The sequence below is a fragment of the Hoplias malabaricus genome, chromosome 18, assembly GCF_029633855.1.
Source record: "Hoplias malabaricus isolate fHopMal1 chromosome 18, fHopMal1.hap1, whole genome shotgun sequence".
Taxonomy (NCBI): domain Eukaryota; kingdom Metazoa; phylum Chordata; class Actinopteri; order Characiformes; family Erythrinidae; genus Hoplias; species Hoplias malabaricus.
In genome coordinates this window covers 28,021,268-28,044,093 of record NC_089817.1, presented here as the reverse complement: position 1 = coordinate 28,044,093, position 22,826 = coordinate 28,021,268, and the positions used below count along the sequence as shown (strand labels likewise).

The following is a 22,826-nucleotide window of genomic DNA, read 5'->3' as shown; positions in this document are numbered from 1 at the left end:
CAACCACAGAAATGGGAGGTAAAAATGCCCCAGATTCGAAATCTGAAATCAGTGAAGGAACATCTTGTTTTTCCGTTTTTAAAAGTCATGTATTTCATTTTTCATCGTGTACAGTTTTCAAACGTTACAACAAGTCATCCTCAGCCTCTCTTGGCTTTTATTTTCTCGTTCGTTTGTAAATTATTACTTGATCGTATCTCCATAATCGTGTAAAAAGCATCCAGCATTTTGCTTCACCTGGTTATAGCGGAGTACATCAATCGAGTAAAACAAAATCAATCAAACGAAAACAAAAGAAAAACAGAAAAATGTAGTATACAGTTGCAGCAGGAAACAAGAGACAAATATACAAATATACATCAATCAAATCGTCATCGTTGTTCAACAATCTGCGCTTTAGAATCGTCTCGTCAGAATGTCCATGTGTCTGACCCCAACCCTGTCCTTTACACGTAGAAGGACACGCGTCGCCACGGCAGCCGGGGTTCTCTGCGGGAACTTTTTATATATATTTTTTATTTTACCGTGTTCAGTGTCATCTATCGGCTGCATCTAAAATACATCGATATTTCAGATTAAAGGTCGGCTATGTCCATGAAATGGAGTCTGAGCTGGAGTTTCTAGAGATTGCTTTTATTTACTTCTTTATTTTTTTTACCTGGCCTCTAGTCGTCTGTAGCAGTGAGGACATTCACATGAGGAGTCTTCATACGTTAACCCTGATCGAGGGTCATATTCAAAATAGCCAACATGTGCAAAAAATAAAAATAAAAAGAAGAAAGAAGTGGTCAGGTCTTTTCTACTGGTCACAGTGCAATGATTCATCCTCATTTCTCTCTAAAACTCCAACGCCTGTTAAAATATAACCCAACCCACTCAGCTTTTCCACCAGGACTGAGGTATGGTGTAAAGACGTCTGCCTTCTAAAGTCTGATGGTAAGAACAAGCTTTGTATGTGTTAGCTGTGACGTACACTCCAGATCCCCAGCTCCAAAGTCCAATGGAACCGAGTGGATGAGACAAACAACAACACCAAATAACATAGTAACTCTTGTTTTTTTTTTTTTTTGTTTTGTTTTCTTCTTTTTAAGCTTTTTTTTTTATTTTAGTTTTTTTCTCTTCTTCTTCTTCCTGTCAGGAGGAGTATAAAAGTGTCAGGACGCACAGAGGATTTCTCTAAAATCTCCAGACTGGCCTCAGAGTGAATCCTGTTCTGGAACACTACCTACAGTGTGCTTTGGATTGAATCGCCATCCTTCTTTTGAAAAGTACGTCCAGCGGCTGAGATAGAAGACTCTAACGCCTCTCTCCGCGCAGTGCCCTGTAGTCACCGGTTTGTAAATATGCTGGTATGACACTTGAAAAATTATTCAGCTTGAGTATTTACACAGCCAGCCAAACAGCTATCCAATAGATCGCCACTGTCACTGGGGTTCTTACGGTACTTGAGTGACACCTAAATAATAATCTCTTAAGACCTATATTTTCTTTTTATTTTTTTTTTCCTTTTTATTTATTCACACCCTGGAACAATTTCTTTGACACACACCATCAGAAAAATATGTTGTTTTTGTTTTTTTTTATCGTTTTCATTCTGAGTTGGTTATATGCAATGACTGGAATAGTATTTACAGTTACATTACTTTTTTTCTTAAATCTGAATTCACAATGTATTCATCTGAAAAAATGTCATAGTATACATTTCTTTTTTTTTTTCCTCTCTCTAAACGACAAAAACAACACTTATAAAAAAAAGGACCATAAAAATATTGGAGTCCTCTTTGTATTGCCCAAAAATAGGTCATTATGATCAACAATGAGACATCACAAGAATTAAAAACAGCTACTAAGATCAATTTTAGTTCGGTTACCCTCTCAATTTTTTTTTTTTTTTTTTTTTTTTTTTTTTGTTATGCCCCCCCGCCCCACCCTCGCAATTAAATATACTCAATGTTCGTTTCAAAAATCCGTCAATCTGTCGATGTTTAGCTTTGCCTTTTCTTTTTTGTGCAAATATGACACCACAAAATCCGATCTTTACAATTGGTACCAAAGGTAATTCAGACATGACCGGCAAACACTTTTAAACTACACTCGTCAAAAAAAAAAAAACAATGCCAAACAAATACAAGAAACAACCGAAGAAAACAGTGAAGAGAAATAAGATAAAATCAAAACGACACAAATGATCACAACAAAATCCTCAATTATGCAACTTAACTAACTAAAAAGGTAAATCAAACTAAAAAGAGAAGTAAAATGCCTTATAGAAGATCTAAAATAAAAAGTTAAATGGTTACATTAGGGGTTGGGGTTATGGTACAGCAGTTGTATTATTTTCTGAGATGATCTTGACATTTCTTTTTGTTCTTTTCTTCTCTGTGGTGCCACCCCCTTGTCCCTTTCATTGATGGGATGCTGCAGTGCTTGAAGTCTTGTGACATCACCTGTATACGACCAGTTAGAAACTTGGGCCCATCTTCCTAGGACCTCCAGATATAATCTGCAGAGTCAAAACAGGTAGAGACAGAGTTATATCACCAGCTTGTGGATATTGGAACAAAAACACCAGAGCCTGAGTCACTGCCGTTCTCCTTTGTCATGGAAGCAGGGACATAAACTGAACTAATCTGCTTCTCCAGGATTGTACACAAAGATTATAGTAGTCCCTAAGTTACCACACAGAAATAACCACACAAGTATACACACAAAATATACCTTAAAGCGCTAATTACAGGTCAAAAGACAGTAGAGATGACGCAGTAGCTCAGGCTGTCTGGTGAGGTAGTAGATGTAAGGACACAGCATTCATAAACTATTTGGCTATTTGTGACCATTCCTAAGACAAGTGTTGCTTTCTCCAGAAGAACATAATCCTTGTCGGACAGTAAATCACCCAGTTCACCTCACCTAGTGACATTATTCGCCAAGGTAGTCAGCTCGAATTTTCGTCCATTTGCTTGTGGGCTTTTGTATTTTACGACTTCTTGTGTAAGGAACGTAAGGCGGTAAACCACCAGCCGCCTCTCAGCGCTCTCTCCGACTGGTGTCCTCCCAGACTGCAGAAAAGTGGGGCACGCTGAAGCAGAAGTAATGCAAGCAGACGGCTGGGCAGGGAACTGGGAGCTGAGACTGGGATCTGACTTGACACTCCACAGATTTGAAAGTTTTAGAGCCATATGAGAGAGAAGTGGCAGTGTACTGAGGGAGCCGGTGGAGACACAGGCCATACACAACCCACCACTGAAGCAAGGAGACTGGACACATTTTAATTCCTCTCCCATTCTCAGTTCCAGAGTTTAGACACACACAGTCCAGGTGTAAATACAGAGAATATTTATTAGATCTGAAAATAAGCTTTAAAGATTTTTTAGTGTAATGTATAATTGTAAATCCAAATTCAAACATTCATTTTATTTTTAAAAATAAATAAATAAAAATGGAATGTTAGATGAATTTATTGATTACTGCAATCGCTTAAAAAAATCTGTCATTTTATTTAGGCTAAATTTGGGATTGTTTGCTGCATTTCCACCGACATAAACTGGATTGCGAACCAGAAAAGTTGTGTTTTTCAGCGCTTGTCTGTGGATGTGTCAAGGTTCAGTAACTCAGGAAAGAGCTAGAGCCTCAAATACAGCGTTATAAAGTTGCATTGGGTCATTTTCTATAAATAAATAATAGGAAATAAAACAGGAACACGCTACATTTTTGTGTGTTTTTGGGGCTGTGTTTGGCTCAGCGTTAGTTACGTTTCTCCGCTCTTCACAAGCTCATCAGGACGGCTCGGAACTTGGCAACATTAACACGTATTGTATCTCACTTTGATCTGACTCCATGGTAAACAAAAAATAAACAATGGCTATCTCATGCGTCTGACTGTTTTGTAGTTTGATTACTGCAAAAATGGCAAAAACCCTCTTTGGGACATCTTTAATAAAAAATGTACAGATGAGCCAAAAAAACTAAAATAAATTAAGAAAATCTATACAGATTCTAAGAAGAGAATTGTGATGTTATACACTATTTTGCAATAAATAGAAAAACGTAGAGTAAAATACAGAAGTGAATGTGCAAATGTACAAGAAATAATATAATTGTCTTGATGAAAATGGACAGTGAGTTTAGGCAGATGGCCCTTTTTGGATATATTTATATTAGCGAAAGTTTGCACGAAGTAATTTGGTTTGTTTGTGTCTTTTTGTCTTAAAACATGCAGCCTATAGCTCTACTGGTTTTAAATTTCATATTTTAATTATTTGTTGTATATAAAGAAAGTATATACAGAAAAGAAAATGCTTTGACTGCAAACACAGAAAAAAAAAACCTTTAGGACATACCTAATATAATTTTTACTATACACATTTTATTTATTGTTTTGACGTATAAGTAGATGCAGAAAAGACTGTGTATTTAAATAAACATTATGGTGCATAAACATTCCTATTTTTGTTTGTTGCAAGTACGTGAAAGTTCTACTTTCATGTCAAAGCTAATGTACATTTTGTTTGAGTTGGGAGAAATTAAATATATATATATTATTGGGCTGTATTTTGTGTGTTTTAAGTTTGGGACTAAAGAGAATATATTGATAAAGGTGAAATAAAATTTTTTGTTTGTAATTAATCAGAAAATGTAACAATTTTACAGGTATTTAAAATTACCTGTAACAAAATTAGAGTATTTTATCAGAATATAGTTTTACTTTTAAGTAAATCAATATAATATTAAATAAAAGGTTTTTCCAAAGTAAAAAAGTAAGTTGTAACAAAGTGGAAAATCGTGGTCTTTACAGTAAATAATCTCTTTACTTTATGAGAAAGTAATTTTTTGTCCTTGTAAAGAAATACTTTGATTCAAATTAAATCCAAAATGTTTTTAAGCTAAATCATAAATATTATTTGAGAAAAACTAATAAACGTAGGTGTAACAAATTAAGTAAGTAATTTTTTTGGTTAGAGGTTAGTTGGTCCAATACATTTTTTATTATTATATATATATATATATATATATATATATATATATATTTTTTTTTTCGGTGAGGAATCACCACTGTTAAACTGTAACTGTATTTGTCTAAGTTGATTTAAATATGCTTAGTAACATGCAGTTTGGATTGATTTACACAATTTCATGTTTGGCCTAGTTATTAAATGCATGAAAAACTTGAATTGAGATGAATTGCCTTTTTTTCCCCTAAAAAGTTCCATTTGAAACAAATAAAACCATTTTAACTGAACAAGTCGATTCGTGTTGAAATGTAATCGCGCTGTTTAAACTGGGGGATTTTATTTGAATTAATTTGCTGTCGAGTTCATTCAACTGTAAAGTTCTGTTTGAATTAAAATATCACTTGTTCACTTTATCACTTAAACATTTAATTTTAAGGGAAGAAAAACTGTTGACTCAATAAAGTACATAAAGTGATGTTGCCTTTATGCAAAGTTGTAATAACTACGCTTTCTGAGTTTATTTAACTTAAAACTTTAAGGCGGCATGGACACTAACATTTAAATTGATACAAAAAGGATCTTTTTTAGTGTATCGTGGTAGAACCTTATTAAATATCGGACTTTTTTCCTTCTTCACCATCGTTGAGAACCTTAGTCATTTGATAGGAAATGTTATCTTATTACAGTGGAACGCAAGACAATCTGTCTCTTCCTCTGGGTGTGATTTGGGTGAGCCTCCTAAGCTCTGCCCAGTGGGACTGCCCACTGCTGGAACGCTCTACCTCCTTTAGCCGAAGGTCCACCGTGACTTGGTCTTGTTCTCTGCCCTCTCAGGACCAGCATACTGTCCCCTCAGGAGAAAGACCTCATGGACAGTGACCTGTTTCTCAAGCCAAATTAATAACAATAATAATGACAACAACAATCCTGCTATTTATGTAGCAATTTGAATGATTCCTGTCATTTTAACACTGTGTGTATCCATTTCAAATGTTCCCTCGCTACAATAAAAGGGACTAACCCAGTCGTGCATCGAGTCTGATCTAACCAAATCGTGTTGTTTGCTGGTAATCAACCCCCAAAACCTACGTACAATTTGAAAAGTCGACGTAAAATGGAGGATATTATAGCATCGTTACCGACTTTAGAGGATGAAAACCTAATGCAAAGACCCCCTGGCCGTTAGAGAACTCAGACACACAACCCCTGATAGAGAACCTTTAGGAGAAAGCAACAGACTTGTCTTGTGCGAGGCCAAGGAATGGAACAGATTCTCTACTCGCTTCAAGCTATGAACAAATGAAGTGCATGATATTACAAATGAAAGGTTTGGCGTGTATGGGTAACAAACAAAGCCAGAGAGAGTGAGACAGAGAGAGAGAGAGAGTGAGAGATATATAGAGAAAGAAAGATCTGCAGGTTGAAGAGAATGACTGCATTTTGCTATTTCATGCATTTCACCGTCAGTCTAGCGTTCGTGCTGAAAGATATGGGGCAGTAGTTCCATAAAAGCGAGAACAGGTGGAGGAGAGATTAAGGATGAAATAAGTCCATAAAGACAGACAGAGAGATGGATAGAAAGGACCATTGAGCAATATAAAGGAAACATAATACCTCCACTGAGATGGCAACCGACCACCTGTTAGGTTTCAATGGTATCCATTTGTAAAAGCTGTCGCAATCAAGGGGCCCTAAAAGTATAGAGTTAGTGTGTGTTAGTAGGCATCTGCAGGAGAAGAGGAGAGTGAGTATATTTTGATCCACAGGATTGTTCTGTCAGCATGAACGAGCTTCAAGTCATGAACAATACATCACAAACACTGATCTGCTGTTTAATGGGTAAGCAGCTTTATTCCTTTATGGAAATGAAGATAATGTTCCGGGCTCTCGCTGCAAATGTGTACACCAATGAAAAAAAAAAAAACTTCGCCCAACTTCAATTGTGTTTTATAACGGCACTTGCACATTTGGTATTCTTCTGTGACAATTATGTCTATTTAAATGGCTCCACCAGCTGCTACATAGTGGTAGAATAAGCTGTTGCTGTGATAAGGGATTCGGGTTTAGAGGCCACTGACTACAGGAGACCATGAGGTCTTTGAAAACTACAGCAAGATCCGTCATTCCTTCTAAACCAAGGGCTAGTTAGTATTAGAGGAACGCTAAGTAAGACGTGGACGAGGGAGTCAGGGGGTGGTTACCTACCCTCCTCTAAAAGTTATATAGTGCAGTCTCCGCAGTGCTGAGCTTAGAGTAGCAAGGGATTCTCCTTAGTACAGCTCCATGGATCGTTATAATGATTTTGAAGCTGTGCCTTTAGCATTAAGCTAATCAACTTGTGCTAACTAGCCCCTGGGTGTGTATATATTTGTTGCTAGTCTAACTGCTCCCCTCTTGTCTTCATCGTATTCTTATCCACGATCCCAAGCTACAGGTTCCTAGTGACTCAGTTAGTGAGTGTCTTCAGGTGGAGAGATCCTTTGAGTTTGAGTTTGAATACGACGCGATTTCAGCATCACAAGCATCGTTCGGCACGGCCGAGTCGGACCCGTGCTTGAGGAAACCCGGAGGATGTTATTCAGCGGGTTAAACACGACCCGGGTGAAGACCGTGATCCGGATCAAAGATTCCGAGCACGTGCCTACGCCACTTCAACCCCAAGAAAGAAAAAAAAAGTACGAAAAAGGAGGAAACGTCCACCCTCGTCTCCTCGCTCTCTCGAGCTGATCAATCTCCCTCCTCCATATGCAAATCCTCGACACTGTCTGATTCTCTGATTGCGTTTGTGAGGCGAACCGCCCACGCGGCAGATTTAGGGGGCAAAACGGCAAACTGTCAACACGTCTTTCTTAAAAACACTGCCTCTTATCGGGGCTGTCATCAGCCCATTGTGCTCGTGAGCGACGCGCTTCAGAGAGACATCCCGAGTTTAATCCATATGAATAAATCAAAGTCTGCTGCTGCGGGGTGCTCGGGGCTCTCTAATCAAGCAGACTTGGAGGAAAGAGTTTCGCTCCGCACTCCCACTAACACTCGTCTCGGCGGAGTACAAGGAGCCGCTATCGTTTAACTTCATACCGGCTGCATGTTCCTGACAGTGTTGCTTAGATGTGGGCCTGGAAGGCCACGGTGCCGCAGTGCTGACTTCCCCCCGTCTAACACAGCTGATTCATCTCATCGGCTAATTATAAAGCCCTTCTCTGGCTGAATTAGGTGCGCTGGAGCAGGGAGAACACTAAACTCTGCAGTGCTGGGGCCCTCCGGGGCCAGATATGAGTAACACTAATAAAGAGTAATAAAACAGCAAGTGCGGAGTGATCCGCCGGGCCGCGGCGCCTACGGTTCCGCGGCGTGGCTAATTGTTGACACGTGTCGCCGGAATAAACGGAGAGGAGCGTTTCTGCGTTCCGCGTCATTTCCTGTGTTAATGTGCTGCTCGGAGACATTATCTGCCGGAGCACCGGACGTGAAGCGTCCCGGCTCCGGGCCCAGCCTCGGCTACACACATCATCCCAGGAGGAAGTAACTCGGCCTGAAGCCGCACCACCCCACATTAATCTCTCTTCGCCGAGAAAACCCGCGTTCCCGCTAACGCTAACGCCCGTAAATAAAAGACAGGTGGCGCTGCTCCGTTTCTGGAGTTTTTAACCACGGGCCAACATCCTCAACACGACTAAAGTGCGCAGAGAACAGGCTCAGTGTTTCTAGCCTCGGCGCAAAGCGATCCGTGGAACGAGGATAATTACTTGATAACTGTATTATAAGTCGCATTGTTCTGCAAATACAAAAGCGGGCGACAAAGAGGCTGCTCGGTTCACAAAGGCGGCGGCGAGGGGGGGGAGGAGGCCCACCACCGCTGAGGCCCGGCACACCTTGTCATAAAGCACATCTCTGCCGCCGAGCTGGTTAAGAGATGTATTTGCGCGAGAATGAGTGTGTGAATAATTGAATTTCAATTTGGCACTTCATTACAAATGCATCCTTTCTTTCTTTTTTTTTTTTCTTTTCTCTCCCCAAATTGAGAGCCGCAGCGATTCAGGAATGCGCCCTGACATCTGTGACATTCAGAGACGGAATCCGCGCTCTGCCAGCAAAAAGCCAATTAAAGCAACTTTTGTGCCGCTCTGTGCTTTTGTTTGGATACGGTGTCAAAAGCATCTGCTTGTTACGGGGACATTTGAATTTGACAATTTGCTCATTTCCAATCATACGAGCCTGTGTTTTTTCTTCTTCTTCTTCTGCCAACTTGTTTGTGACGACCCTCTCCCCTCCCACTCCCAAACTCTTGATTCATCAGCGCGAGTGTTTTTTTTTTTTTCTCTCCGCATGCGTAGAGCGGCACTAATTCTGCTTACAGTCCGATTGAGGCCCTCTTCTCTAAATTGCCGCATTGACAATAAAGCGCCTGCCTTTAAGTGAGTCACACAGAAGTGACACACAATCAAACCCAAACTCCTCAGATGTGAATCAGATGTAATCAGATCTGCACGGGAACAGAAGAGAGGATGAAACGGAGTGAGGAACACAGACATAAACACACTCCTCTAGGTCCTGTACTCTTTATACAGATGAATCTCATGGCTATTCATTAAAGGTCTTTTCAACGTAATCTCTGCCTGTTGCATCTGTAGCAACAGCTTTAGTAAAATATTCCTTTGATGGCGTAATGGTTGTAGATTTGAATTTGTGTTTTACAAAGCCAACGATTCTAGTGTTCAATACGAAAAACACAGTGTAGCTTGGGGAAAGGAAATAGTGGATTTTGAATAAAATCATGAATAAATAACAGCCGCTGCGTTAGCTACCGTGGTAACGAACCAGACCCGTTAAGGTGGACGCGGGTCGTTCCACGCCGGACTCCAGAAGCTCTGGATTGTGTGTGGGAGAGGAGAGTAAATGTGATATTAATATAAACTGTGGATATATGTGAAGATGAATATCCCCCACTGTCTGGTGGCTTGTTAAAAGGGAAATGACTGCAGAGTAAAATGACTCCTGGGCAAAAGACTGAGAAATAAATGATATAAAAAAGGACTCTCCCCCTGCTGCTTTAAGAGAAAGGTGTGATGTAGTGGTGTGTGCCGGTGATGGGGAGGTGATACTCACAGCAATGCCGTGGCTGAAGCCAGAGCCAGGCTGGGGGCTAGCAGCGCTGATGTAGTTCCCCACAGCTGAGTCCTGACTGGTCGGGCCATACAAATCAGCTACAGGCCCCGGACTGTTGGCACCAGGGAAGCCTCCGGGCCGAGGTGGGTTAGTGCCTATGAACACACACACACACACACACACAAATGAACTGGAAATCCTTAGGGTCGTGTCAAGCAAGACGTGCAATGATTGGAGAACAGATTTAAACTGCCTGGAGATTGACAGGAACACAATATATGGGAGAGAATATGATATTGGACGAGTCTATATTAATTTTCCAAATATTGAAGGACTGGGAACTGTAGAGCCAAATAATAAAAGCCACGCCAGCGAAGAGACTGGCACTGAAATGCTGACTAATTACTAGGAACGCTATTCCATTTTCGCACTCTAATTGCTAATAGCTACAGCTTTCACGATTATATTGTGGACTCTGTGAAGAGTGTCATTAAACTTGCATTAGAGCAGCATCTTTATTATCCTTATTTCTTATAAGTAGCGAGGGACACCAAAGGCGATTAGCCAACATCATATTCTCAAGTGTGCTGTGCGTTGCAACACGTCGTAGGGGATAATAGCTCGAGGAATCCATGCACGAGAATGATCAACATGCAGCAAACCAACATGCAGTCAGTCACAAATGCATGAGCTGCCCACTGCTTAGACTAGAACAGGTGTTTTTTAGGTGGCGGTGTTAGATTCGATTACTTTGTGGCCTGGCCCCGAACCTTTGCGTCGATTCGGGGACAAGCAAAGATCCTGTAGGTTCCTCCTCTGCTTTGTTCCGACTCAAAAGCACACAGAACGAAGGGGTGAAATCTGTGAGACAACGTGAGCCGCAAACGCCGCGGATCCACGCAATCCAACCAACACTCTCCCAGCAATGTATAAATAAAACAGGCAGCACAGTGTGTCCCCATCACACCACGTATGCTGTAGTTCCTCATTTATCCCACTGCACAGAGTAATAAGCCTCCATTTCCACCATCAAAAGCCCAGCGTGAGACATCAATGCTATGACTAATATGCAACAGTGACACTCGTGAGTCATGGGCCGCTGTGGACGTTTCCGTATCAAATCGGTCCAAAAGTGCAGCGACTTTGTCACGTCAAAGTGGAAACGTGGACGTAGAGGTAGTTTAAAGTGGCACTGAAAATGCACACACACACACACACATTGTCTTTACACGACCTGCTGCTTTTGAGACACAGTTGACTGATGCTCCGCCCACAAACGTGTCATAAAGCTTGTCCAGGAAACAGTGAAATTGTGGGCGGGGCATAAACAGATGAACAGATTCTTCAGTTAAAACTGGCTCTCTGGCCTTTTCAGTGTTGAGAGAGACTGGTGTACAGTGTTTAATTCCTGGCCTTCCTCAGGAGCAGCCTCACTGGCCTTATCAGAACAGCACATTTCCTAATAGGCCTCCTTATTAAGCAATTACAGCCATTTTCAGTTTCAACAGTAATCCTCATTTCCTGTAATTGGTGGATTCTGTTGAGGCAAAGTGCAGGGCTCTACCTCTCTCTCTCTCTCTCTCACTCTGTGTGTGAGAGAGCAGCAAAAGGATTTATGTTTCAACTTAAACCCCGGGGCTAGACTGCTCCTGCTATTAACTTTAATAGGCAAACATGAGTTACACTTATTGGCTTTGACTGGTAGCTTAGCGGCACCCATGCTAATTAAACTAGCGGGCCAATGGATTACACAGCAGGCTTTTTTTAAGGTGCAGGTGACTCATGTGTCCTGCACGGTGCTCAGAGTATGGGCTTTAAATTACGAGACCCTTTTGTCTCTTTCCGCGGGATGACAGAGTGGAAGTGCTACACCGGGGGGGGGGGGGGGGGGGGGGGGAGAGGAGCCGTTCTGTTCTCCGAGCTCCAGCCAGGTATTTGTCCTCACCCATTATTTATTTGCAGGCGGTTTATTTATTTATTTTCGTACCTACTTCTTTTTTATCAGGGGCGGGAGGAGAGGGGAGGGGGGGGGGATTATAATGTAATTCTCACGCCAGTACACACGCGTACGCCCAGGCACCCAGACACAGAATCTCTGCTGTCATGCGATAAAGTGCTTTGATATGACCCCTAAAAGACCCACAATGCATCGATTATGTCTGCGTTGCCCCAGCAACCGAGATACAGGAGACAGTTTGACAGGACCTCATATCAAGTATCGCCTTAATCCAATAGAACTTTATCTCTCAGTGTTCTCAACCTATACTGAAAGCAGTATTACTGTCATATATTGCAAAGACTAAGACAGAAATGCGCATTTCAGCCTCGGAAGCTTCTGTTGGGGGGGCAGCGGGGGTGAAGTATTATTTATGTCAAGCTGATAAAGGCTGGCGGTAAAAAAAGAAAAAAGGCAGCAGAACAGGGTGAGAAAAGACTGCAGCTTAAACACAAGAGAGCAGAGAACAACACGATCTCTGCCAGCAGCACAGGACAGATACGCTGCGCAAAACCGGGCAGAACTCCCAAAGGTTCAACGGCAGTGTGGCTGTACGTCAAAAAAATAAAAATAAACAGCTCTGGCCAGGCTCGTCCTATGCTGAGACCACAGTAATTGGGGAACATAGCCATGTCGGTGATCGTACTGTACACAGCCCGGGCCTTCGCTCTGCGGGGAGCCATTCGAGCCGAAATCTGCACAGGCCGGGCCTGGGTCCAAACTGAGAGATCTGTGTAATCTGCAGTGTAAAGCACGGGCGCTAAGATGTCTCTCCTTGTCGCCTGCCAAAGCAAATGAGGCAGGACGGGTGAGGTGAGCCGAGGCGGAGCGCCTGGCAGCCCTCACAACACCTGGCTGGAGCCGCATCGGCCGCTGCCATTAGGACCCCGCTAAAGGCGGGCGACACCATGCAAGACGGCGGTGGCGCGTCATCATGCTTTAGAGCTCGTGAACGCCATGGACAATGCAGAGCTGAAGAAGGCCCAAGGAGGGCGCCTCTGAAAATGGCTTGCCAATGAGGCTTGACCAGCCATAACTGCACTGGGGGGGTTCAGGGAGAGAGAGAGAGAGAGCAGGGTCATATTCACCGTTAATGACACTGCAACTAGAATCTCACCGATGCTGCCTGCATCAAACTCACTTAGGCGTCCGGTGAGATTTCACAGCTGTAGGCCCAAAAAAAGAAGACATCCTGGGTGATATCAGAACACTTAGGTTGTTAATATTTAAAGGGAGAGTAGACTTTTTGAGCTGGATGTGTCAGAGATTCGGTACTAAAGCTATATTCAGTGTCGGTTAGAGACCACGTGAGGTTCAGTCAGAGATACCAAACCATATTTAATATGTGTACAGTGTTTACGTATAACACATAATCGCCATTAATTGATTGCATTTGTTTCCTTGATGTTATTTTTGTTGAATAAAAAGACAACGGAGCTGGAGAATGTGTGAATTTTGAATTACAGTTATACGTTACACACAATAAACGCTTAATAACATATAATCACATTCATATTCTGATGTTAAAAACAACCGATTGCTTCTTTTAAATCCAGTGTGTTTCAGAGTTTGAGACCTTAACGAGGCTAATGATGCATTCCAAGTAGAGGGCATGTATTTTGGATAGTGTCAGCTGCATTAGCTTTCTGGGAAGCATCCATTTATCCAACTTACGCAAAGCAAGTGGAGTGCAGCATGTCATCCAACGTCAACCACAGTTTACACCAAACACAGCCAGACGTAACACCGTGAGGATGCTCCTTCCAAAGAGAAGTGTCGCGAGCGTTGACTTAACGCGCAACCCGAGGTGACAGCAAGGGATTTATCTTGCTTTCATACTGCGAATTTGTGCTCCATATAAAATACTCTATAATATGAATCCAGAGCTGGTGTGAATATCATATAGAGACTAATTACACTAAGACTGAGAAGGTTAGACTAGTTTGAAGGTATGTAGTCAAGTCTGGAATCAGCAACACTTGGCATAGCAGGTTCCTAGAAGTACTCCTTGCATAAAGACCTATAAGTACGTGCTTATGATGATGGTACGGGGGTGGGGGAATGTGACTGAGCGAGCAGTAGCCACCATTCTGGCCACGTTCTCTTCATGCTTGGTGCTTTGTACATGCATCTAGAGGGCACTTGGGAAGATGTCTTCGTGCCAAACTATCAAAGCTAATTTAATATCTACACATACACACACACACACACAAAGGGAGGGCCTCTGCCTCCGTGAAGAGAGAAATGACAAAACTAATTAATGAATAAATAAATAAAAACCCACATGCAGTGCGTCTCAGGCAGGTGTTTGTTTCTATCACGTTTGGTAAAACCTCTCTCTCGTTCGTACAAACGAGGCGTGTCTCTCGGCTAAATGCGTCAGTGTGTGATCGAAGGGAGACAAACCAAAACCAAACAAAAGCAAAGAAAACTAACAAACAAACAAACAAAATGGTCTAGGATATGAAAAAAACGCGCCATACAAACCTGGGCTTTTAAACTGATCCGGGCTGTGCAGGTGCTGCAGGGGCGAGTTGCAGGCGGACGTGGCGTGCTCGCTTTGCAGCATCTGAGCCGCCTGGGGCCCCAGGGAGCCATAGTCCGCAAAGGAGCAGGGCGCCCCCCGCTGGTCACTGGGCGCGGAATAAAACCCATAATCGGGGAAGCCTGGGAGATACAGTACAGGGGTGAGGGAAGGGGGAGGAGTGGAGGAGGAGAAGGGATGGGGAGGGGTTAAGGAGGAGGGGAAGGAGGGGTGGGACGCCATCATTTTGGGGACAAACTCTTTCATGGTACACAGTCATGTAGGCAAGGCGTGTGTTAGTGCATGGTGCTGGTGAGAGTGGCTGAAGGCGGCTACACGCTCTGTGGCTGACACGACCTCTGTCCTGTCTAGACTATAGGAGCGAGGGGGTGACGGGGGTGGGGGTACAGTACCAGTCAAAAGTAGTCCTGTAGTCATAGGGTATAATGGAGGTATATGATGCAGAAACATGCCATAAAATATGTACGTATTTACACTCAATGCATAGCATGTAGTATGTTCATAACACCTCATAATATTATAACCTGACATTACACAGTCACACACTCTTATTTTATGTTTATAATAATAATAATAATAATTTATGAGCAACTATGAAGAGCCCAGTGGTGATCTTTAAGGAGCTTGGCCTGTTCTCCCTGTGTCTGCATGGGTTTCCTCCGGGTGCTCTGTGTGTGTGGGTATAGTCGCGTATATGCACGTGCTCATCAGTTGTTACACTCTTTGTCCTCTATTTTTGTCCTCCTCTTTTTGGATTGGCGGACTGTTCTCAGTCCAGCGCTGCTGTGTCTGATCCACTCGTACCAGCACAACACACACTTACACACACCACGAGCACCGAGAATCAGGGGTCCTGATCATTGAAGAGCAGGGAGAAATGGGGATAAGGAGGACTGCAGTTGTAGAACTACAAAGTGCTCCTGTATGGTCAGTGGAGCTGTAAAATGGGCAGTGAGGGTAGAGACAAGGAAGGTGTTCCTAGTCCAGTGATGGTGCAGTGGGTATATAAAGTTTTGTAAGTACAGGGTTCCAATAAAGTTTTAATGAAACTTTTAAAACAGGTTATGCCTTAGATGTTCATTTGTTTATAAAAAATATCAATTGATATATGTTTTTTTAAACGTCCCTGGTATTGAAGCTTGAGGGTAGGCCACTTTACAGAACTGGTTTAACACAGTCTAATTCCACAGGTGCGTGCCGTCTTGTGGTTTAGAAGCGGTCGCTGTAACCTCGCCTCGCGCAGGTGAGTGTAAACTTTTGACTGGTGCTGTAGTGGGTGCGAGAGAAGAGCCCATGGGCCACCTGCCACTGCAGATTAAAGTGAGAGCTACAGCCAGCCTAGGAGGACCCTGGCTGAGACGCTAACTCAGACTGAGCGAACCGACCTCACGTTAACATTCAGGGATCGGGGAGATGCAGCACGTCTCGGAGCACAATTGGCCTTTGTTCACGCAGTAAACTCTCTTCAGTCCTTGCCTCCTCAAGAATGAAGAAGTTGAATTCACGCAAGACATCGATAGGCCATTGATTTCGCACCCCTCTGTTCTCAGACGTGCGGCTAAGCACCCAGGGCCTTGCGTTTGGTGGCGCGCACAATCCGAGCCGGGCCACATTCATGTTTACTGGGCATAAACATTAAGGAGGATCCACAGCACAAAGCGCTGGGCCTCGTTTGCGTCTTGGCCCGAACTCAGAAAAAACACCTTCCTTTCACCCAGATGGCAGATTAGCAACGCTTCAGAAAGTGTCATTGACTGGCGCGAGCCACGCAGACATTTATAGCTCGTCCCCCATAATCTGAGGCACGCCGCTTGTATAAAAGAGGCCTATTAAAAACCACTGGTGCCTCTTGTACCTCTTTCCAGCGCTGGAGTTAATCCACTCAAGGCAGGAGCGAGATTGGCAGCGCTGGCCTTTCATCTCCGGGGCCCCCCAGGGCGTATTTGTTTTTCATGTGGGTCCCTAAGCAAAAAGAGAAGGCCCTCGGCCTGGCCTCACCTAGCCAGCTCTGATTATACTGTCAGCAACTGCCAAGTGCAATCTAGCGGGCGGAACGGGTCCTACACCAGCGCCGCTGCACCTTCCCCATCCATCCTCAGCGGCTCGGGCAGCAAGCCCGCCTCGAATTACGGTAAGCGGCTGGCAGGATGGCACCGTGCCCGTGCTGCCTACTTACTGGAACGTATAGCTCGGCAAATCGGACAAAGCCGCACTCAAGACGCTTTTATTTACATCTCCCTTTAAGGCCTTGGAAGAACTGGCTGGGTGACATGAATACAAGAGACAGAACTGAAGAACAGCATGTAAACATTACACACGCCTCAAACTGTTCCCTCGCTGTTTACGCTTAATCCTGAGGTGTCTCTAAATATACTCTCCAGCCAACACGAGTCTGGACACGAGTCTACTCACGGGAAGAGCTTCATTCAACATTTGACTTGTGACTTTACAACAGAGAGAGAGAGAGAGAGAGAAACTTATTAAAAAAGGATTTTTTACAAGTTTCTTTCTGAGAGCAAACAGCACTATCATCGCTACATTACATTTACATCACCTGAAAAAACCAGGTGCTTATTTCAGAGGAGTCACAGTCATTTCAGGAAGTGGTCTAAAATAGAATAAATAAAATAAATGATGAATAAATATTGTAGCTCTCCAATGAAAAACATTCATTCATTGTCTGTAACCCTTATCCAGTTCAGGGTCGCGGTGGGTCCAGAGCCTACTTGGAATCATTGGGCGCAAGGCAGGAATACACCCTGGAGGGGGTGCCAGTTTTTCACAGGGCAACACACACACTCACACATTCATTCACACCTACAGACACTTTTGAGTCACCAATCCACCTACCAACGTGTGTTTTTGGAGCGTGGGAGGAACCCCGAGCACCCGGAGGAAACCCACGCAGACACAGAGAGAACACACCACACTCCTCACAGACAGTCACCCGGAGGAAACCCACGCAGACACAGGGAGAACACACCACACCCCTCACAGACAGTCACCCGGAGGAAACCCACACAGACACAGGGAGAACACACCACACTCCTCACAGACAGTCACCCGGAGGAAACCCACACAGACACAGAGAGAACACACCACACTCCTCACAGACAGTCACCCGGAGGAAACCCACGCAGACACAGAGAGAACACACCACACTCCTCACAGACAGTCACCCGGAGGAAACCCACGCAGACACAGGTAGAACACGCCACACTCCTCACAGACAGTCACCCGGAGGAAACCCACACAGACACAGGGAGAACACACCACACTCCTCACAGACAGTCACCCAGAGGAAACCCACGCAGACACAGGTAGAACATGCCACACTCCTCACAGACAGTCACCTGGAGGAAACCCACGCAGACACAGGGAGAACACACCACACTCCTCACAGACAGTCACCCAGAGGAAACCCACGCAGACACAGGTAGAACACGCCACACTCCTCACAGACAGTCACCCGGAGGAAACCCACGCAGACACAGGGAGAACACACCACACTCCTCACAGACAGTCACCCGGAGGAAACCCACGCAGACACAGGTAGAACACGCCACACTCCTCACAGACAGTCACCCGGAGGAAACCCACGCAGACACAGGGAGAACACACCACACTCCTCACAGACAGTCACCCAGAGGAAACCCACGCAGACACAGGGAGAACACACCACACTCCTCACAGACAGTCACCTGGAGGAAACCCACGCAGACACAGGGAGAACACACCACACTCCTCACAGACAGTCACCTGGAGGAAACCCACGCAGACACAGGGAGAACACACCACACTCCTCACAGACAGTCACCCGGAGTAGGACTCGAACCCACAACCTCCAGGTCCCTGGAGCGGTGACAGAGACACTACCTGCTGCTCCACCGTGCCGTCCCCCCAATGAAAAACATGTATCTCCAAAATAGTAGCTTCTATTTCAGTGGAAGCCATTGTAGTAATATTTGGAGCATTTCTATTGGTCCATTCATCGTGTAATTTTCCCTCAATGTGAAGGACACCTGCTGTGTTCAAATGATGTAATAAACGAAAAATACACTGAGATACATATTTCTCAGAAAAGCGAAGATCTATTAATAAAAAAAATACAGTTTTGTCTCATTAATCTGCTAGTGATAATGAATCTTCTCTCTCTCTGTTATTTTTACACAACACAGTTTTGTTCCTGAACCCAGACACACTGGCGTTCTCAGACGGAACTGTACTGAGCTCCTAACACTTTTCATAGGCACTTTTTCAGTGGGCAGTGAGGTCCTTTTGTGCCATGGGAACGGACCCAGGTACTCAGCCAGGGTACAGAGACTCCTGGGTTTGAGTTAGCGACCCTACCGAGCTGTTCCGCATTGCCTCTGGTTCTCCCACTGCGCCACTGAGTGACACTCAGTCCCTAAACCTGCAGCAGGCAGGGGGCAGGGAGACGGTCCTGCTCCCCTAATGACTCATCTCTGATAGGGCTGCAGCAGCTTCAGACTGCACTGCCCACTGCGGCTCCTGCTGCTGACTCACCACGTCCGCACCTGCACACACACACACAGAGCCTACACGCCTCGTCCCACTGTCTGTCTCTGCGTCCCTATCACGTGCATCAGGCAGCTGGCATGTTCTCTCTCTCTCTCTCACACACACACACACACACTCATCCGCTCAGTGCTGCACAGCTGCATGTCCTTACAACACCGTCACTGCCCACAGCCTCCTCCTCCTCCTCCACCCAAACGCAGAGGCTCCCAGCAGCTCCATAGCACACTTCAAAGCCCTCCATTCAATGAGCACCCACTGTATATGAGTTGACACCTTGATAATATCTGATGGGACAGAACACTATCATCACTGTCACATAAAATCCCTCACGTCTCAGAGACGGCAACCCTTCTGGAGAAAGACAGCATGGCGTTTAAAATCTGTTACTACCGGGCTGTTTTTGTGAGTAATTTTAGATCATTCTTGGTCCATTTGTTGTGGAATGTACACAAAACCTGCCACGAAGTGCTTTAAATGAGACGTAATCGACCCCTTCTTTACAGGTGAACACAGGTCTGGGTCCAACAAGGATCCAACCCCGCAGCGGTGTCCTCCCCCCCGACCGCACTGTTCCAGCGCCAGTTCCTTTCAGTGATAATGAGCCACTCGCTGTTCACCCTGACCCTGAGTGCACAACAGTGAGGATCAAGGAGCAGAAGCTCTTGTTTTTTATCTGTTTTCGCTCTGTTTTCCTTGTCTATGTTTTTACTAAGTGCTCTGTTTTGCCGTGTTTATCCTCGTCTAAATCCAGCTCTGTGATTGGAGAGGCTCAGACGAAGAGGCGGGACTCTACGTGAGATGCAGCCGAAATCAGAACGACTCTTTAAACCCCCGACGCCTACACAAGAATGAGTAGGTGGTGTTGTTTCACAGTGTGTGGGTTGGTGGGCTCCGGATCCCTAAATTATGTGCAAAAGAACGAGGGATATTTTCACAATATTTTCCCCTTTAAATTACAGTGGTTATTCGGAAACTTCTCGTTGCTCGTTGTTGATAAAAAAGAGGCCGGGGTCGAGCCGGGCCACCTTCAGGAGGACACGAGGAACGAGGAGCGTCTCAGCGACTCCAGTGGGAAACACCGCAGGGAACAAAGCTCAGCGGACTCCCCTTCCCCTTCTCCCCCCCTGCGCTGGCTCTGGAAACGTCCCGACTTTCACGGTAAATATCCATCCTTTCAGCTGAGCTTTAATTGCGCGACCAAACATTAAAAAAGAAAGTAAAAAGGGGAACGTGTGCGTGAGAGAGATTTTTTTTTCCCCTTCTATTTAATCCACTTTCAACGTGCATGCAAATAGCCCCTCGCCCTTGAGTTTCAAAGTGGGTTCCGTGCTCCTCGCTAATTAGACAAGCTTCCCCGGCTTCCTCTCCTCTTTCTAATTACAATCTTTAATAACAAACAAGCGCCGACCTTTACAAAAGGCTTCGCCACAATCTCCTCCATTAGTTAAACGGATGAGGAGGGAAGGGGTTAGGGAACGAACCCCCTCACCCCCTCGATCCCCTCCTGCACCCCCTACCACCCCCAAAACCCCATCCAAGAGCCTCGGGCCCTGCCAGCGGCCCACAATGGCGGCTTCCTGTTGCAATCTGCGCGAGGCGGCGGATCGGGGGGCGATAGCGGGAGGGAAGCGACGGGACACAAAGACGACATCGGCGGCGCACAACAAATACACATGGCGGCTTTGTTTGCTCTGACACGGACAATTAGCCCTCAGCTGCCGTCGTCTCGCAGCCGGGAAGGTCTTATCTAATAAAGGCAGGCAAAATGACTTTTATTGTTCAGGTAGATTGCCTCTAATGATAGTGCCATCAGTGTAAAAGGATATGAATAAAAATGGGGTAGTGGTGGTGGTGCGGGGGGTGGAGGGGGAAGAAGAAGAAAGAGAGAAAGTGGCTCTTCAGCGAACGGCAGGAGCACGAAAAGACACCATCTGGGAGCGCGGCAATCTCTTGATTATCTTCCCCCGCTAATTTTCTTTTCAGCGCATACAAATGATTTACTTTGAGCAAAGGTGAGAAACAAGAGTGCGATTGAGTCAAAGAGGCTGTTTTTTTTGTTCCCCCTTTTTCCCTCCACATCAAAGTTAGAGAAATAATGGTTTCCCTCTGATCTCATGCAGAAAAGCACATGTTCCACTGCGCGGCGCGTTTCCACGGCGGGACCGAGCGCGTCGCCGGCTTCCTCTGGGAACGGCGGCGGCGGAAAAGAGAGAAAGGCGGTTATTTGTACACTGGGAAGGCAAATTTGCGGCATGCTAATGAACAAATATCGAATGGCGATGTTAGAGCTCTGCGGACATCTGGCGCCACGCTGCATCAGCGATACAACAACCTGCAATATCACAGGAGCCCCGTGTTCGGAATAATGGAGCTGCCAGCTTGTGTTGTGCATTAAAGCTTACGATCTGTGTGTGTGTGTGTGTACTAGGAATATATCACACTGTGGGGACCAAAACCTGTTTACACACACTTTCAGATCTTCCCTTTCTTAATAATTAGATTTGAATTTGAAGAATTTGTTTTAAGATTAGGGTCAAGGTTAGGGTTAGGATTAACCTAGTAGTACTTTTAGAAAAGTCTATGTAATGTCCCCACAATCCACAGATACGAGTTTTTGTTTGTGTGTATGTGTGTGTGTACCAGGAATATATCACATTGTGGGGACTAAGACCTGTCCTCACAAACACACGATTGGTCTTGTGGGGACCACCAGTTGGTGCCCATTTTAAGGTTAAGGTTAGGGTAAAGTTAGTAGAACCCTATAGGAAACCTCCATAAAATGAACGGAGGTCTATGTGATGTCCCCACAATGCACTGATACGAGATTTGGTGTGTGTGTGTGTGTGTACCAGAAATATATCACATTGTGGGGACTAAAACCTGTTCTCACACACACAAACACAGTTGGTGTTGTGGGGACCACCAGTTGGTGCCCATTTTAAGGTTAAGGTTGGGTAAAGTTAGTAGAACCCTGCCCCCTCCAGGGTGTATTCCCACTTTGCGCCAAATGATTCCAGGTAGGCTCTGGACGCACCGTGAACCTGAACTGGTTAAGGGTTACAGATGAATGAATAGTAGAACCCTATAAGAAACCTCCACAAAATGAACGGTCTATGTGATGTCCCCACAATGCACTGATACGAGATTTGGTGTGTGTGTGTGTGACTCCAAAACAAATGAGGTCATAAAAGGGAATGAATGCAACAGTTTTCCCTCCATTCTTCTCATCGCATTAAGGAGTGAAACGTCAGGTGCCACTCAAATGGAAGCAGATGAAAAGACGTGAAAACCTGCGAGTCTTTGGAGCTCTGGCGTCTCAAGGACGCCGGATAAGAGCCGCGGAGAAAAGGCTGGATGCTTCCAGCGCTATACTATACACACTCTTGTATGGACGTGACCTTCACACAATAAAGTCTGAAAGCACAAGCGCACTCCAGAAGCCATCTGACACCCGACTCTGGAGCACCTGGCGACTATAGCAAGGGCTCCTTCACAAAGCCAAGTCCTTCAGACGTGCGCTACATTCTCCTCCTATTGTACAAGCCCGCGTCAGGTGAATGTGAGAGAGACAGAGGGAGAAAGTGAGAAGGCGGCTGAACGGTTAGGACGTCCACCTGGATGTTCGGGAGAGTCTGGAGAGAGAGGAGCGCGGTTCAGGATGAGCTCCCACACTCCTGCAGATCAT

At 44.9% G+C, this 22,826-nt stretch overlaps 1 protein-coding gene across 4 annotated transcripts in view; it reads right to left on the bottom strand.

Moving 5' to 3' along the window:
- Positions 1-1,068: 1,068 nt before the first annotated feature.
- Positions 1,069-22,826, bottom strand: part of msi2a (musashi RNA-binding protein 2a) — a 279,469-nt gene continuing 257,711 nt past the window's right edge. For 3 of the 4 annotated variants that reach the window (XM_066651193.1, XM_066651194.1, XM_066651195.1), the window contains 4 exons: positions 14,542-14,721; positions 10,059-10,213; positions 6,567-6,643; positions 1,069-2,503 (listed from right to left, as the gene is read on the bottom strand). In XM_066651193.1, the coding sequence (XP_066507290.1) occupies positions 6,602-6,643; positions 10,059-10,213; positions 14,542-14,721 (377 nt within the window). In that variant the 3' untranslated portion in view covers positions 1,069-2,503; positions 6,567-6,601. The remainder of the gene's footprint in view (positions 2,504-6,566; positions 6,644-10,058; positions 10,214-14,541; positions 14,722-22,826) is intronic. The other variant, XM_066651196.1, reaches the window with a different exon arrangement.